The sequence below is a fragment of the Cherax quadricarinatus genome, chromosome 29 (assembly GCF_038502225.1).
Source record: "Cherax quadricarinatus isolate ZL_2023a chromosome 29, ASM3850222v1, whole genome shotgun sequence".
Taxonomy (NCBI): domain Eukaryota; kingdom Metazoa; phylum Arthropoda; class Malacostraca; order Decapoda; family Parastacidae; genus Cherax; species Cherax quadricarinatus.
The window spans coordinates 14111030-14131380 of record NC_091320.1 but is presented as its reverse complement, the minus strand read 5'-3'; the positions used below and the strand labels follow the sequence as shown (position 1 = coordinate 14131380).

The window sequence follows — 20351 nt, the reverse complement described above, 5'->3', positions numbered from 1 at the left end:
GGCCTTGGAGAATTTTGAAGTATATGTGGGTCAAACCTCTCAGGTGGTCACAGTCTACAGTGACCACAATCCTCTGGTCTACTTTCAACATATGAAGAATGACAACACAAGACTCATGAGACAGAGTCTCCGGCTGCAGCCTTATAACACATAAAACCTTATCCACAGGTATCTTGGACCTACGTTAGCCCTACTGTCTGCTGTCTCGCTTTAAATTTAGAGTTTGGCTTTATGTCGTGATAAAAGCTGAACTCTAATAAGTTGGATGGTTGAGAGGAAAGGTAGTTCCATTATACTGTGCCATGGTGGCACTTTTTACCCATGGGGGTGGAAGCCTAGTCCTGAGCCCTCTTGGGGTGGTGGTGTGACATGCAATGAGTATGTAACCTTTATTCGGAGTATGTCCACATTCTCACAAAGGCTATCTCCCCAGTCAGCAAACCAGGCACTAGGGTCTGACGATCAGGACCCCATCATTAGATAAGTACCTAGGATCAGTCAATCATAATGAGGATCTGGCAACTGTGGATGTGATGTGGTTATCTCTCATGTTTTCACCCTCGTCATTTTCATTCTGCTGTTGGTTGAAGCACGGTTGTCTATTTGTCTCTTGGCTGCTGCTCTGCCTTGACTACCATGGCATGCACTAATACCTATTTGCTGTATATAGTGTATATAGTGTACATACTTCTGTTTATACTTGGTGAAGGAAAATATAATTCAGAGTTTTCTGCTGTGTTTATTTTGCTCCCTTTACACCCAGGATACAGGCCATGATTACCTGGGTTGTAATAGAAGAGGTGTTGAGCTCCTAAAAGTAATAGTCAGAAGGCTGAAGAGGGATTGTTGAGGTGGTTTGATATTTAGAAAGGATGAAGCAAAGTAGAATGCCTTGGAGAGTGTATAAATCTGTCGGGAAAGGAAGGCAGGGTAAGGGTCGTCCTAGAAAAGGCTGGAGGGGGTAAAGGAGGTTTTGTGGGCGAGGGGCTTGGACTTCCAGCAAGCATGCATGAGCGTGTTAGATAGGAGTGAATGGAGACGAATGGTTTTTGGGACCTGACGAGCTGTTGTAGTGTGAACAGGGCAATATTTTGTGAAGGGATTCAGGGAAACCGGTTAGCCAGACTTGAGTCCTGGAAATGGAAGTACAATGCATGCACTTTAGAGGAGGGGTTTGGGATATTGGTAGTTTTGAGGGACTTCTAATCTGTCGTATCTTGAGAGCCTCTGCAGAGACAGTGATTATGTATGAGTGATGGTGAAAGTGTTGAATGATGATGAAAGTATTTTTTCTTTCTTTTTGGGGTTTTCTTTCTTATTAGGTCACCCTGCCTCGGTGGGAGGCGGCCGATGTGTTAAAAAAACGACAAGAATCTTGGATTTAATGTATGTGTTTACAAAGACAAGTGACGATGAATTTTAATGAAAAGGAGGAACAGGAATTATGGTCAAGATACACAGGTAGACGTAATAGGCTGAGATTTCTAAAAAAAACAGCATAATAAAAAAAATAGAGATGAACAGATATCTGCAAATGCAGAAACAATCAGAAAGTTAAAAAAAAGGAGGAAATTAACGTTTTGTTGTCAAGCTAAACTTGTTTCTCACCTACGACATCCTATCGCAAATTTATTCCTTCCAAGGGGGTGCCCTGGCGCTGTGATAGGTTCTTGATTTAAGGAACAGGAGCCATCCTTCTTCTATGAATAAAACCTAATTATTTCTCATTTCCCAAACTCTGTATGGCAGATGTGGACTGAATGATTCTCTTCACTATAATAATAAGAATCCCCATATTTAAGTCTCTCTCTCTCTCTCTCTCTCTCTCTCTCTCTCTCTCTCTCTCTCTCTCTCTCTCTCTCTCTCTCTCTCTCTCTCTCTCTCTCTCTCTCACTTCTTTACTGCCTTCCTCTCTCCCTTCCACCCTAACACTTCCACCTAACATCACTTCACTAGGGCTACACTCAACACTACGACGGTACCAACAGTCGCAACACAAGTGTATAACACGAGGATTAACGTGTATAAAACAACTCTCATTAAGACACATATGCACCAATTAGGTATCTTTATTCCGAAACGTCTCGCCTACACAGAAGACTTCTTCAGCTGAATGAAAAAAAGGCAACACGAACAGTGGAGATGTAAAGATGCAATCAGTCCATTACCCTCAAAGACGCAGTTTTGAAGTTGATGGGCTGATTACATAATGTTTACGCCACTGCTTCTGCTGATTCCTGTGTAACTGACTGAAGAAGTCTACTGTGTAAGCGAAATAATTCGTAATAAACATAACTATTTGTTACACACATGTCTTCCTTAACTACTTGTAGGTATAGCATACCATTGTTATATTAACAAAACAAATACGTATAGACAAAATCATTAACAAAAGTGCAGACTTGAAGAACACAGCATCAGAAGAGCATCCAGACATCAGAGTTTTAACAGAGACAAAACTCTTTGGAAAAATGATCTATGTATTTTTTTTCAGAGAAAAAATAAAACATGAGTAGCTATGTTGATATGAATTCAGTGGAGCATCAAGCATTACCAAGCCTGAACATGGAGGTCAACAAATCCACTGCAGGAGCAATAACTGTGGGAGACAAGGCAACCCTGTGACACAAAGAGAGAGGGACTCGCACTAAGCTAATAGTCGCTAAGGACTTTATTAACAAAGTCAGGAGGGTAGCACAACACTAATGGATCAGATAGTCAGGAGCGTAGCACTACACTCCTGGACCAGACAAAGCCAGGAGGGTAGCACAACACTACTGGACAAAACTCAGAAGGGTAGCACAACACTACTGGACAAAACTCAGAAGGGTAGCACAACACTACTGGACAAAACTCAGAAGGGTAGCACAACACTACTGGACAAAACTCAGAAGGGTAGCACAACACTACTGGACAAAACTCAGAAGGGTAGCACAACACTACTGGACAAAACTCAGAAGGGTAGCACAACACTACTGGACAAAACTCAGAAGGGTAGCACAACACTACTGGACAAAACTCAGAAGGGTAGCACAACACTACTGGACAAAACTCAGAAGGGTAGCACAACACTACTGGACAAAACTCAGAAGGGTAGCACAACACTACTGGACAAAACTCAGAAGGGTAGCACAACACTACTGGACAAAACTCAGAAGGGTAGCACAACACTACTGGACAAAACTCAGAAGGGTACCTGGAGTTTACCTGGAGAGAGTTTCGGGGGTCAACGCCCCCGCGGCCCGGTCTGTGACCAGGCCTCCTGGTGGATCAGCGCCTGATCAACCAGGCTGTTGCTGCTGGCTGCACGCAAACCAACGTACGAGCCACAGCCCGGCTGATCAGGAACTGACTTTAGGTGCTTGTCCAGTGCCTGCTTGAAGACTGCCAGGGGTCTGTTGGTAATCCCCCTTATGTGTGCTGGGAGGCAGTTGAACAGTCTCGGGCCCCTGACACTTATTGTATGGTCTCTTAACGTGCTAGTGACACCCCTGCTTTTCATAGGGGGGATGGTGCATCGTCTGCCAAGTCTTTTGCTTTCGTAGTGAGTGATTTTCGTGTGCAAGTTCGGTACTAGTCCCTCTAGGATTTTCCAGGTGTATATAATCATGTATCTCTCCCTCCTGCGTTCCAGGGAATACAGGTTTAGAAACCTCAAGCGCTCCCAGTAATTGACGTGTTTTATCTCCGTTATGCGCGCCGTGAAAGTTCTCTGTACATTTTCTAGGTCGGCAATTTCACCTGCCTTGAAAGGTGCTGTTAGAGTGCAGCAATATTCCAGCCTAGATAGAACAAGTAGCACAACATTACTGGACAAAACTCAGAAGGGTAGCACAACACTACTGGACAAAACTCAGAAGGGTAGCACAACACTACTGGACAAAACTCAGAAGGGTAGCACAACACTACTGGACAAAACTCAGAAGGGTAGCACAACACTACTGGACAAAACTCAGAAGGGTAGCACAACATTACTGGACAAAACTCAGAAGGGTAGCACAACACTACTGGACAAAACTCAGAAGGGTAGCACAACACTACTGGACAAAACTCAGAAGGGTAGCACAACACTACTGGACAAAACTCAGAAGGGTAGCACAACACTACTGGACAAAACTCAGAAGGGTAGCACAACACTACTGGACAAAACTCAGAAGGGTAGCACAACACTACTGGACAAAACTCAGAAGGGTAGCACAACACTACTGGACAAAACTCAGAAGGGTAGCACAACACTACTGGACAAAACTCAGAAGGGTAGCACAACACTACTGGACAAAACTCAGAAGGGTAGCACAACACTACTGGACAAAACTCAGAAGGGTAGCACAACACTACTGGACAAAACTCAGAAGGGTAGCACAACACTACTGGACAAAACTCAGAAGGGTAGCTCAACACTGCTGGGCCAGATAAAGTCAGGAGGGTAGCACTACACTCGTGGCTTGCAAACAAGTGTACAATTACTGATATCTGATATCACCAACACATGTAATAATGACATTTATCAAATAAGAAAAGAAAGCAATTAAAAATAAGAAGAAAAACTATACACACAACTGAATATGGAAATTAATATACAGGAGATGGTGGAGAGGTGCAGCAGTTAAAGACATCGTTACAAATGTGCCGGGCAGAGCGTAACATCAATAACTCTATTGCTAAGTTCTGCCTCAACTCTTGGGCATGATCTTCTTCCACCAGGAGGTCCTGTCCACCTGTGACGATTTCTTCAACTGCTGCACCTGTGGTTCCTGTACACGTATGTTTCCATCCTCGTACATCTGCTCTAGTTTTGTAAAAGCTGAGGGACTGAACACCTTCTATCAAGATTAAGGGACTGAACACCTACAATCAAAAATGAGGGATTGAACATGTTCTATCAAGACTGAAGGACTGAACACCTTCTATCAAGACTGAGGGACTGAACACCTTCTATCAAGACTGAGGGACTGAACACGTCCTATCAAGACTAAGGGACTGAACACCATCTATCAAGACTGAGGGACTGAACGCTTTTCATCAAGACTGAGGGACTGAACGCCTTCTATCAAGACTGAGGGATTGAACACCTTCTATCAAGACTGAGGGACTGAACATCTTCTATCAAGACTGAGGGACTGAACACCTTCTATCAACACTGAGGGGCTGAACACCTTCTATCAAGACTAGGGGACTGAACACCTTCTATCAAGACTGAGGGACTGAACATGTTCTATCAGGACTGAAGGACTGAACACCATCTATCAAGACTGAAGGACTGAACACCTTCTATCAAGACTGAGGGACTGAACACCTTCTATCAAGATTGAAGGACTGAACACCTTCTATCAAGATTGAAGGACTGAACACTTCTATCAAGACTGAGGGACTGAACACCTATCAAGACTGAGGGACTGAACACCTTCTATTAAGACTGAGGGACTGAACGCCTTCTATCAAGACTGAGGGACTGAACACCTTCTATCAAGACTGAGGGACTGAACACCTTCTATCAAGACGGAAGGACTGAACACCTTCTATCAAGACTGAGGGACTGAACACGTATCAAGACTGAGGGACTGAACGCCTTCTATCAAGAATGAAGGACTGAACACCTTCTATCAAGACTGAGGGACTGAACATCTTCTATCAAGACTGAGGGACTGAACACCTTCTATCAACACTGAGGGGCTGAACACCTTCTATCAAGACTAGGGGACTGAACACCTTCTATCAAGACTGAGGGACTGAACATGTTCTATCAGGACTGAAGGACTGAACACCATCTATCAAGACTGAAGGACTGAACACCTTCTATCAAGACTGAGGGACTGAACACCTTCTATCAAGATTGAAGGACTGAACACCTATCAAGATTGAAGGACTGAACACTTCTATCAAGACTGAGGGACTGAACACCTATCAAGACTGAGGGACTGAACACCTTCTATTAAGACTGAGGGACTGAACGCCTTCTATCAAGACTGAGGGACTGAACACCTTCTATCAAGACTGAGGGACTGAACACCTTCTATCAAGACGGAAGGACTGAACACATTCTATCAAGACTGAGGGACTGAACACGTATCAAGACTGAGGGACTGAACGCCTTCTATCAAGAATGAAGGACTGAACACCTTCTATCAAGACTGAGGGAGTGAACACCTTCTATTAAGACTTAGGGACTGAACACCTTCCATCAAGACTGAGGAACTGAACACCTTCTATCAAGACTGAGGGACTGAACACCTTCCTTCAAGATTGAAGGACTGAACACCTTCTATAAAGACTGAGGGACTGAACACTTTCTATCAAGACTGAAGGACTGAACACCTATCAAGTCTGAGGGACTGAACACCATCTATCAAGACTGAGGGACTGAACGCCTTCTATCAGGACTGAGGGACTGAACACCTTCTATCAGGACTGAGGGACTGAACACCTGTCAAGATTGAGGGACTGAAAACCTTCTATCAAGACTGAGGGCCTGAACAAATTCTATCAAGGCTGGAGGATTGAACACCTTCTATCAAGACTGAGCGACTGAACACCTTCTATCAAGACTGAGGGACTGAACGCCTTCTATCAGGAATGAGTGACTGAACGCCTTCTATCAGGACTGAGGCACTGAACACCTTCTATCAAGACTGAGGGACTGAACACTTTCTATCAAGACTGAAGGACTGAACACGTCCTATCAAGACCGAAGGACTGAACACCTTCTATCAGGACTGAGGGACTGAACGCCTTCTATCAAGACTGAGGGACTGAACACCTTCTGTCAAGATTGAGGGAATGAACACCTTCTATCAAGACTGAGGGACTGAACACCTTGTGTCAAGATTGAGGGACTGAACACCTTCTATCAAGGCTGGAGGATTGAACACCTTCCATCAAGACAGAGGGACTGAACACCTTCTATCAAGACTGAGGGACTGAACACCTCTAAGGACTGAGGGACTGAACACCTTCTGTCAAGATTGAGGGACTGAACACCTTCAATCAAGACTGAAGAACTGAACACCTTCTATCAACACTGAGTGACTGAACACCTGTAAAGTTTGAGGGACAGAACACCTTCTATCAAGACTGAGGGACTGAACACCTTCTGTCAAGATTGAAGGACTGAGAACTTTCTATCAAGACTGAGGGACTGAACACTTTCTATCAAGACTGAGGGACTGAACACCTGTAAAGTTTGAGGGACAGAACACCTTCTATCAAGACTGAGGGACTGAACACCTTCTGTCAAGATTGAAGGACTGAATACCCTCTATCAAAACTGAGGAACTTAACACCTGTCAATATTGAGGGACTGAACACCTTCTATCAAGGCTGGAGGATTGAACACCTTCCATCAAGACTGAGGGACTGAACACCTTCCATCAAGACTGAGGGACTGAACACCTTCTATCAAGACTGAGGGACTGAGCACTTTCTATCAAGACTGAGGGACTGAACGTCTTCTATCAAGACTGAGGGACTGAACGTCTTCTGTCAAGACTGAGGGACTGAACACTTTCTATCAAGACTGAGGGACTGAACGTCTTCTATCAAGACTGAGGGACTGAACACCTTCTATCAAGACTGAGGGACTGAGCACTTTCTATCAAGACTGAGGGACTGAACGTCTTCTATCAAGACTGAGGGACTGAACGTCTTCTATCAAGAGTGAGGGACTGAACACCTTCTATAGAGACTGAGGGACTGAACACCTTCTATCAAGACTGAGGGACTGAACGCCTTCTATCAAGACTGAGGGACCGAACGTCTTCTATCAAGACTGAGGGACTGAACACTTTTTGTCAAGATTGAGGGACTGATCACCTTCTATCAAGACTGAGGGACTGAACACCTTTTGTCAAGATTGAGATACTGAACACCTTCTATCAAGACTGAGGGACTGGACACCTATTAGGACTGAGGGACTGAACACCTTCTGTCAAGATTGAGGGACTGATCACCTTCTATCAAGACTGAGGGACTGAACACTTTTTGTCAAGATTGAGGGACTGAACACCTTCTATAAAGACTGAGGGACTGAACACATTCTATCAAGACTGAGGGACTGAACACCTTCTATCAAGACTTAAGGACTGAACCTCTTCTATCAAGACTGAAGGACTGAACACCTTCTGTCAACACTGAGGGACTGAACACATTCTGTCAAGTTTGAGGGACATAACCATTCTATCAAGACTGAGGGACTGAGCACTTTGTGTCAAGATTGAGGGACTGAACACTTACTATAAAGACTGAGGGACTGAACACTTACTATAAAGACTGAGGGACTGAATATCATCTGTCAAGATTGAGGGACTGAACACCTTCTATAAAGACTGAGGGACTGGATGTTGTTTTTTCCTTAAATTTGGCATAAGGGAAGAAATAATTTTTTTTCATAACAGAAGTATTTTGGGTTTTTTCAATTTCCTTTACGGCTTTTAGTTCTTCCTGCGATTCTTGTCTCTTGTAAGATTCCTTCAGTTTAAGTTCGATATATGCTGTTTCACTGACCAGATATGCTGACCCCTCTCACCAGCTCTGTGATTCTTCTCCTTCGTCTACATAGGGAGCATTTCTCTCTTTCTAGGTAACATCTTCTCTTTATTTTTCTTAATAATTCGTGTGTGTGTGAATTTTCATCTGAGCTGCCTCCCGGGGTGATCTCTGCTATAACATTATTTGCTACACTCCTCCATTTTAGGTGTTTCAAGTTGAAATCTCCATGTAGCAAGATGTTTGGGGCAGGAGTTGGGAGATTTTCCAGACAGTGGTCAATATTCAAAAGCTGTTCCTGAAATTGCTGGGAAGTTGCATCCAGAGGCTTGTATACAACCACAATGACAAGATTTTGATTTTCAATATTTACTGCCAAAACTGCAACTATATTTCATTTATGGTGTTTAGCAGTTCTGAGCAAATGAGCGACTCTGTGACATATAAGCCAACCCCCCCCCCTTTGTTGCCTGTTTATTCTGTCTTATCTGAATAGGTTATAACCTGGGATCCATATTTCGTTGTCAAAATGATCATTTATGTGGGTCTCTGTGAATCCTGAGCAGTCCCTTGATGTAAGGAATTATGTTGTTTGTTGACAGCTTTAGACCCTGTGTGTTTGCAAAGACAAATGGAGTTATATTGATGGAATTTAAGGGCATTTTATTCGCTGGCTCTAATATCTGTTGTTCTGGAGTAGAGGCCAATGACTATGCCTCTGTTCCAAAAGTGTTTTCAGTTTGTGTAAGATTTCTGTCATTTCTTGCCAGTCTTTTTTTCCTCCTGGCACTAAAAAACTTTCTCTGGAGAGGTTATGGCTCCCCTCTTTTATTTCCCATAGTCTAGCTGGTCTGTGTCTTCTTTTCCTCTTTAGATGATGTGCCTGGCAGTATACATTGTAACATTTTCTTTCATGGAGTGACGAATGACACATTTCGGGGTGAAATAAGTTACAGGAAGATGAGTTGCACTCTTCTGTTGTCATTGGGGTGCGGCATTTTTTGGGATGGTCAAGGGTGCATGTCCCACATGTTTTACCAGAATGTAACATGCCTGCAGATACCCAAGGCATAGAATTTGCATAGATTGGAATTTTGTTTGCTAAGATTTTTTTGGTTTCATTCGCTGCTGGTGCATTTCTTTCTGTTTCCCCTCTACCTACAACCCCTGTATGGACATCAGTGCTTCCACCAGTTTTTACTGGTAATGTGCCAACACATCATCCCCTTTTGTTCCATCTCCAGCAGTATCACTATTTTGTACCTTCGTAAACTGAATAGTGTTGTCTTTACCTGTTTCATCACCAGGGCCACTATCTCCATTTGGTGCACTGTCCTCCAGGACAACACTAGCACACTTTGGAAAACTGTCTTCCAAGACAGCCCCATCGAAACCACCCATTTTATTTTCCCAGCTGTCATACCAGGCTGACATGTCTTTCAAGAAGGATAATTTATTGGTGTTCTTGTCTTTTAATATAGATGTAATTTCCTCGTACAGGTGTATCTCGTATGGACAGACTCAAAAATATTTCTCTGATTTTTTTTTATCAAAAGTGGTCACTGGTTTAAAGATTTTGCACAACCCATGGGGCCATTTACCACAGAGATTGCATGCAATCCAGACATGATTCCGTCTGTTACCCTTTCTGCAGACTACACAGATTTTCATGGTGGTGGTCATATACAACACTTTATAACTCTCCTAACTAGCTAGTTTATAACTACTAAAAGTATTTAGTTGTCTTTAACAGTTCTTCTGGATAGGCTGGCTAGGATAGGCTTATTATATATTATATATATATATATATATATATATATATATATATATATATATATATATATATATATATATATATATATATATATATATATATATACATATTATTGTACCCACGGAACGGGTGGTATTGATCAATAACAACACTGCACTAGCTAAGGTTAACCCGTCTCATGGTGAGCGAAAAAGCATGACGCCTTAGACCACTAGACCAAACAATCCTTAACAATGGTGCATCTAGCCAAGCTAGATGTACAACATCTAGCTTGGCTAGATGGACTGGTGACTGCTGGTAGCTTCTACAGCTGGTGACTGCTGGTAGCTTCTACAGCTGTTGACTGCTGGCAGCTTCTACAGCTGTTGACTGCTGGCAGCTTCTACAGCTGGTGACTGCTGGTAGCTTCTACAGCTGGTGACTGCTGGTAGCTTCTACAGCTGTTGACTGCTGGCAGCTTCTACAGCTGGTGACTACTGGCAGCTTCTACAGCTGGTGACTGCTGGTAGCTTCTACAGCTGGTGACTGCTGCCAGCTTCTACAGCTGTTGACTGCTGGCAGCTTCTACAGCTGGTGACTGCTGGTAGCTTCTACAGCTGGTGACTGCTGGTAGCTTCTACAGCTGGTGTCTGCTGGCAACTTCTACAGCTGGTGACTGCTGGTAGCTTCTACAGCTGGTGACTGCTGGTAGCTTCTACAGCTGTTGACTGCTGGCAGCTTCTACAGCTGTTGACTGCTGGCAGCTTCTACAGCTGGTGACTGCTGGCAGCTTCTACAGCTGGTGACTGCTGGTAGCTTCTGCAGCTGGTGACTGCTGGTAGCTTCTACAGCTGGTGACTGCTGGCAGCTTCTACAGCTAGTGACTGCTGGCAGCTTCTACAGCTGGTGACTGCTGGCAGCTTCTACAGCTGGTGACTGCTGGCAGATTCTACAGCTGGTGACTGCTGGCAGCTTCTACAGCTGTTGACTGCTGGCAGCTTCTACAGCTGGTGACTGCTGGCAGATTCTACAGCTGGTGACTGCTGGCAGCTTCTAAAGGTGTTGACTGCTGGCAGCTTCTACAGCTGGTGACTACTGGCAGCTTCTACAGCTGGTGACTGCTGGCAGCTTCTACAGCTGTTGACTGCTGGCAGCTTCTACAGCTGGTGACTGTTGGCAGCTTCTACAGCTGTTGACTGCTGGCAGCTTCTACAGCTGGTGACTGCTGGCAGCTTCTACAGCTGGTAGCTTCTACAGCTGGTGACTGCTGGCAGCTTCTACAGCTGGTGACTGCTGGCAGTTTCTACAGCTGGTGAGGAGCAGGTGGTCTCTAGCACCTCACCTCTTATATCTTAGGTTTTGGGCACTTGCAGATCACTGCATTTAGCTTTTCTAGTACTATGGTGACACTGTTTTTAGCTATGGCAGTGGTGTGAGGATTTAATAAAGAAAGTACTTTCTGAGGTAAGTACTGGGTTTACTGTCGTGTACATTGCGTTCACCGCCACTCTGCTGTTTTTTTTTCTTCTTGCTTTTCGTTCTTATTCCACGATCTGTACATTCTTTTAATAGTTCCACAAATTTGTATACCCTTTCGTGTTTCCACTTTATTGTACTCTGTGGTATCGCTATTCACACGTAGGACTAGCTGTAGGTATAAATTTTTAAACAACTGGCTGGCGTGGTAGTATACTGGCGACTCCTGGTAAACTGTATACACGACAGGTATCCACTAGGCCTATTTCAGGTGACTACACTCTTATTTACCGCCACATTTATATTGGTATCTTAACTATACACTGTGTACCACTGTGAAATACACTGTGTACCACTGTGATATGCACTGTATACCACTGTGATATACACTGTGTACCACTGTGATATACACTGTGTACCACTGTGATATACACTGTGTACCACTGTAATATACACTGTGTACCACTGTGATATACGCTGTGTACCACTATGATACACTGTGTACCACTGTGAAATACACTGTGTACCACTGTGATATGCACTGTATACCACTGTGATATACACTGTGTACCACTGTGATATACACTGTGTACCAGTGTGATATACACTGTGTACCACTGTGATATACACTGTGTACCACTGTGATATACACTGTGTATCACTGTGATATACACTGTGTACCACTGTGATATACACTGTGTACCACTGTGATATACACTGTGTACCACTGTGATATACACTGTATACCACTGTGATATACACTGTGTACCACTGACGCTGAATCGCTATGTAAGACGCTTTATTTTCAGGGAGACTTCGGGGACGCTTTTTTTTTCTCCTGCAGAGATTGTACAGTAATCCTATACCAACTGAAAACACTTCTGGAGGAGAGGCAAATAAACCTCCCTAAATTCCACCAATATAACGACATTTGTCTTTGCAAACATACTGGGTCTATAGCCATCAAAAAACAACAAAATTCCTTACATCAAGGGACTGCTCACGGAGTCAAATGCAATGTTTGCAGCATTCACAGAGACCCACATAAAGGATCATTATGATAACGAAATATGGATTCCAGGTTATAACCTATTCCGATGCGACAGACTAAACAGGCAACAAGGATGGGTTGGCCTGTATGTCACAGAGTCGCTCATTTACACAGAACTACTAAACACCTCAAATGACGTAGTTGAAGTTTTGGCGGTAAAGATCGAAAACCAAAACCTTGTCATTGTGGTAGTATACAAGCCTCCAGACACAACTCCTAACAATTCCAGGAGCAGCTTGAGAAAATTGATCACTGTCTGGAAAATCTCCCAACTCCTGCCCCAAACATCTTACTACTTGGAGATTTCAACTTGAGACACCTAAAATAGAGGAGTATAGGAAACAATATTTTAGCGGAGATGGCCCCGAGAGGCAGCTCAGATGAAAATTCACACACACACACGAACTATTAAATCTCTGCACCAAATTCACCTTAAACCAGCAAATAGTAGAACCTACAAGACTAGAAAATATGCTGGACCTCATTTTCACTAACAACGACGATCTGATACGTAATATAGCCGTATCAAAGATAATTCACTCAATCACAACATAACAGAGGTACAGACATGTATGCACAGGGCTCCTGACCAGTAAAATGTGAGCAGTCATGAAGGTCTCTTCACGAAATTCAGTTTCAATAAAAAAAAATACAAATGAACCATAACCTAAATGAAACAAGCTGGGAAGATATCCTAAACAACATGGATCCGAACATTTGCCTTGAAAAAATGAATTCTGTGGTTCTTGAGATCTGGTCAAGACACATTCCATTAAGAAAAAGAAAGAGAAAATGTAAACTAGAAAGAGAGAGACACTCCCTATAGAGACAAAGGCGAAGAGTCACAGCTGCTGAGTGGGGCCAATATATCTGAAATACGAAGGGAGGCACTAGTCAAGGAAATTGCAAATATCGAACTTAAGTTGAAGGAATCTTACAGGAGACAAAAATCACAGGAAAAACTAAAAGCCATAAAGGTAATTGAGAAAAACCCAAAATACTTCTTCTCTTACACCAAATCTAAGGGAAAAAGAACATCCAGTATTGGGTCCCTGCTTAAGCGGGATGGTACAGACACAGATTACAGCCAAGAAATGAGTGAGATAATAAAGTCCCAATATGACTCAGTGTTCAGCGAGCCACTGCCCAGACTAAGGATCGACAACACAAATAAATTCTTTATGAATGAAACCCAAAATTTGGTCATTTCAAAAAACTGAGATATTATCCTAACTCCACAAGACTCGGAAGAGACAATAAATGATATGCCCATGCACTCTGCCCCAGGCCCAGACTTATGGAACTCTGTGTTCATTAAGAATTGCAAGAAGCCCTTATTGCGTGCCTTCAGCATTTTAATGAGAGGGAGCATGGACACAGGGGTCATCCCACACACACTAAAAACAACAGACATAGCCCCACTCCACAAAGGTGGCAGTAAAACAATGGCAAAGAACTACAGACCGAGAGCACTAACATCCCATATCATAAAAATCTTTGAGAGGGTTCTAAGAAGCAAGATGGCCAACCACCTAGATACCCATCAGTTACACAACCCAGGGCAACACGGGTTTAGAGCAGGTCGCTTCTGCCTGTCCCAGCTACTGGACCACTATGACAAGGTCCTGGATGCTGTAGAGGATAAACAAAATACAGATGTAGTATACACAGACTTTGCAAAAGCTTTCGACAAGTGTGACCATGGTGTAATAGCACACAAAATGCGTGATAAAGGAATAACAGGAAAAGTTGGTAGATGGATCTATAACTTCCTGACAAATAGAACACAAAGAGTAATAGTAAACAGAGTATAGTCCCAGGCAGTCATGGTAAAAAGCTCTGTTCAACAAGGCACAGTACTCGCTCCCATTCTATTTCTCATCCTCATTTCTGACATAGACAGAGGTGTAAGCCATAGCTCCGTGTCTTCCTTTGCGGATGACACCCGGATTACCATGGCAGTGACCTCCATCGAAGACACCGCGAGACTCCAGCAGACATCAACCAAATCTTCGAATGGGCCACTCAAAACAATATGAAGTTCAACGAGGAGGAATTTCAACTACTCAGATATGGAAAACTTGAGAAAATTAAAATTGTATTAGGGTATACGACAAATTCTAATTATTCAATAGAGCGGAAAAGTAATGTGAAGGACCTGGGAGTGATAATGTCAGAGGGCCTCTCCTTCAAACACCACAACAATGTATCTACCTCACCTGCTAGGAAAATGATAGAATGGATAATGAGAACCTTCAAAACTAGGGACGCCAAGCCCATGATGATTCTCTTCAAATCGCCTGTGCTCTCTAAGCTGGAATTCTGCTGTACACTAACGGCCCCCTTCAAGGCTGGCGAAATTGCTGACCTGGAGAGTGTACAAAGAATTTTCACGGCACACAAGTACGACAAGGCACCTAAATTACTGGGAACGGTTGAAGGTCCTTGATCTGTATTCCCTGGAATGCAGGCGAGAGAGATACCTGATAATATACACTTGAAAGGTATTGGAGGGATTGGTACCAAACCTGCACACGAAAATCACTCCCTACAAAAGCAAAAGACTCGGCAGGAGATGCAACATTCCCCCGATGAAAAGCAGGGGCGCCACGAGTACACTGAGAGACAACACAGTATGTGTACGGGGCCCAAGACCGTTCAACTGCTTCCCAGCATACATAAGAGGGATTACCAATAGACCCCTGACTGTCTTTAAGAAGGCACTGGAAAGGCACCTAAAGTCAGTACCTGACCAACCGGGCTGTGGTTCGTATGTCAGGTTGCGTGTGGCCAGCAGTAACAACCTGGTTGATCAGACCCTGATCCACCATGAGGCCTGGTCTCAGACCGAGCCGCGGGGGCGTTGACCCCCGAAACCCTCTCCAGGTAAGCTCCAGGTAAACGTTAATTAATTTTCACACGGCACTTTAGGCATATAGTTGACCTGGTGTAAAAATGGCACCACTACTATACTATACATACATTTCTCTCCTTGTTTCTGGCTCAGTGTGTACTATTCTATTTCTAGATTAGTTCAGGCGTTTGAAAGATATACTTTACAAGTTCACTGACATAATTTTATGCTTCTGGCACGGAAAAAACTACGATAATCCTCAAGAAACGGAGGAGCACTCTGGGGGGGGGGGTGGCGGGGGGGGGGGTGGCGGGGGGGGGTGGCGGGGGGGGGGGGGCGGGGGTGAGTGTGATCACTACATATGTATTTGTAGAAATAAAGATATTATTATTATTATTATTATTATTATTATTATTATTATTATTATTATATTATTATTATTATTATTATTATTATTATTATTATTATTAATATTATATTATTATTATTATTATTATTATTATTATTATTATTATTATTATTATTATAAGGCTGAAGGACTGAACACCTCAAGGTAATCTCTCCACATTTTCCACTGACTCTATCACATAAATCTGTGTAGCGGAGTGTTGGCGCCACTGATGTGCACCACAACGTCTTCATCAACATAATATACAACTCTTGTATCTACACCATCAAATCTTGCAAGAAGGGAAAAAAAAATTATAAGGAAACATAACCACCATAAACACTACAATCACCACCATAAACACTACAATCACCACCATAAACACTACAATCACCACCACAAGCACTACAATCACCACATAAACACTACAATCACCACCATAAACACTACAATCACCACCATAAACACTACAATCACCACCACAAGCACTACAATCACCACATAAACACTACAATCACCACCATAAACACTACAATCACCACCATAAACACTACAATCACCACCATAAACACTACAATCACCACCATAAACAATACAATCACCACCATAAACACTACAATCACCACCATAAACACTACAATCACCACCACAAACAATAATCACCACCACAAACACTACAGTCGCCACCACAAACATTACAATCACCACCACAAACACTACAATCACCACCATAAACACTACAATCACCACCATAAACACTACAATCACCACCATAAACACTACAATCACCACCATAAACACTACAATCACCACCACAAACAATAATCACCACCACAAACACTACAGTCGCCACCACAAACACTACAATCACCACCACAAACACTACAATCATCGCAACAAAAACTTCAATCACCACCATAGACATAACAATCACCAACACAAATACCACAATCACCACAACAAACAACAATCACCACCTCAAACACTACAATCACCACCTCAAACACTACAATTACAACCACATAACACAATCACCACCACAAACAATAATCACGACTACAGACACAATCACCAACACAAACACAATAATCACAGACACAAACAACAATCACCATCACAAATACAACAATCACCACCACAAACAACAGTTACCACCATAAGCACTACAATCACCACCACAAACACTACACTCACCACCAGAAGCACAACAATCACCACTAACACCACAATCACCATTATAAACACTACAATCACCACCACAAACAACAATCACTATCATAAATACTACAATCATCACAACAAACAACAATCACCACCACAAACACTACAATCACCACCACAAACACTACAATCACCATTACAAACACAACAATCACCACCACAAATAACAATATCCACCACAAACGCTACAATCATCACGACAATTATTACAAACACTTCCATAACAATCACTCTAAACACAACAATCACCACCAACACTACAATCACCACCACAAACACTACAATCACCATTACAAACACAACAATCACCACCACAAACAACAATATCCACCACAAACGCTACAATCATCACGACAATTATTACAAACACTTCCATAACAATCACTCTAAACACAACAATCACCACCAACACTACAATCATCACCACAAACAACAATCACCACAACAAACACTACTATCACTAACACAAACACAATCACAATCACAAACACTACAATCACCGCCACAAACACTACATTCACCACCACAAACACTACAGTCACCGCCACAAACACTACATTCACCACCACAAACACTACAATCACCGCCACAAACACTACAATCACCGCCACAAACACTACAATCACCAACACAAACACAGCAATCGCTACCACAAACAAGTCACCACCCTAAACACTACAATTACCACCGCAAACAACAATCACCACTACAACCACAACAATCAGTACCACCACCACAACAATCACCGCCACAAACACTGGCACCACCACCACAAACACTGCAATCACCACCAAAAACACAACAATCACCACCACAAGCAATTATCACAACAAACAACAATCACCAGCACAAACATTACAATCACCACCACAAACATTACAATCACCACCACAAGCAACAATCACCATAAACAACAATCACCACCACAAACATTACAACCACCACCACAAACATTACAATCACCAACAAAAACGCAGCAATCACCACCACAAATACTACTCGCCACCACAAACACTATGATAATCACAAACACTGCAATCACCAGCACAAACACCATAATCACTAGCACAAACACTATAATCACCAGCACAAACACTACAATCACCACTAAAAACACTACAGTCACCACTACAAATACTACTCACCACCACAAACACTGCAATAACCAGCACGAACACTGCATTCACCAGCACAAACACTATAATCACTAGCACAAACACTATAATCACCACAACAAACACTACAATCACCGCCATATACACTACTCACCACCACAAACACTGCAATCACCAGCACGAACACTACAATCACCAGCACACACTACAATCCCCAGCACACACTACAATCACCAGCACAAACACACCACTAATGCTACACTCATTATCATCACCATAAACACTATAATCACCACAACAAACACTACAATCACCACTACAAACACTACAATCACCGCCACATACACTACTCACCACCACAAACACTACAATCACCAGCACAAACACTACAATCACCAGCACAAACACTACAATCACCAGCACAAACACACCACTAATGCTACACTCATTATCATCACCATAAACACTACAATCACCAGCACAAACACTACAATCACCAGCACAAACACTACAATCACCAGCACAAACACACCACTAATGCTACACTCATTATCATCACCATAAACACTACAATCACCAGCACAAACACTACAATCACCAGCACAAACACTACAATCACCAGCACAAACACTACAATCACCAGCACAAACACACCACTAATGCTACACTCATTATCATCACCATAAACACTACACTCACCACTATTATTACCACCATCACCATCATCCCATCTTCACCATCACTCACCGTCATCATCACCATCACTTACCATCACTATCAACAATACTCACCAATAACGCCGCTACCAACGATGGAGTTGATGTAGTTGAAGGAAGTAAAGGAGATGGAACTTTTCTCTCTCTTGGGATCGTCATCTCCCTCATAACCAGCCAGCCCGGGAGGAATCCTGGGCGGGTCGTCTGGAGTCGCTACCTGGAGGGAAGCATGAGTCGTTAGTGAGGGAGTGGTTAGTGTATGATGGGTCGTTACTGAGTGGTTAGTGTGTGATGGGTCGTTACTGAGTGGTTAGTGTGTGATGGGTCGTTAGTGAGTGGTGCGTGATGGGTCGTTAGTGAGTGGTGTGTGATGGGTCATTAGTGAGTGGTGTGTGATGGGTCATTAGTGAGTGGTGTGTGATGGGTCGTTAGTGAGTGGTGTGTGATGGGTCATTAGTGAATAGTGTGTGATGGGTCGTTAGTGAGTGGTGTGTGATGGGTCGTTAGTGAATGGTGTTTGATGGGTCGTTAGTGAGTGGTGTGTGATGGGTCGTTAGTGAGTGGTGTGTGATGGGTCGTTAGTGAGTGGTGTGTGATGGGTCGTTAGTGAGTGGTGTGTGATGGGTCGTTAGTGAGTGGTGTGTGATGGGGCGTTAGTGAGTGGTGTGTGATGGGTCGTTAGTGAGTGGTGTGTGATGGGTCGTTAGTGAGTGGTGTGTGATGGGTCGTTAGTGAGTGGTGTGTGATGGGTCGTTAGTGAGTGGTGTGTGATGGGTCGTTAGTGAGTGGTGTGTGATGGGTCGTTAGTGAGTGGTGTGTGATGGGTCATTAGTGAGTGGTGTGTGATGGGTCGTTAGTGAGTGGTGTGTGATGGGTCGCTAGTGAGTGGTGTGTGATGGGTCGTTAGTGAGTGGTGTGTGATAGGTCGTTAGTGAATGGTGTGTGATGGGTCGTTAGTGAGTGGTGTGTGATGGGTCGTTAGTGAGTGGTGTTTGATGGGTCGTTAGTGAGTGGTGTGTGATGGGTCGTTAGTGAGTGGTGTGTGATGGGTCGTTAGTGAGTGGTGTGTGATGGGTCGTTAGTGAGTGGTGTGTGATGGGTCGTTAGTGAGTGGTGTGTGATGGGTCGTTAGTTTCCTCCTGAAAACAGTAAACCCTGCCATCACATAGTCTCTCCTGTTATACTACACCAAGCACAGAGAGTGAACACTGAAACAAGCTGCCTCATTCCAGTTTATATTTGTCCAACCTATTTTTATGTTACCCAAGAAATAGCTTTTATATCCTTTTACTCATG

The 20351-nt window shown here is 43.2% G+C and overlaps 1 protein-coding gene across 1 annotated transcript in view; it reads right to left on the bottom strand.

Moving 5' to 3' along the window:
• Nucleotides 1-20351, bottom strand: part of LOC138853369 (putative sodium-coupled neutral amino acid transporter 11) — a 185730-nt gene that overhangs the window by 64008 nt on the left and 101371 nt on the right. Inside the window, exon 2 of the mRNA XM_070089613.1 lies at nucleotides 19131-19272. Within this exon, the coding sequence (XP_069945714.1) occupies nucleotides 19131-19272 (142 nt within the window). The remainder of the gene's footprint in view (nucleotides 1-19130; nucleotides 19273-20351) is intronic.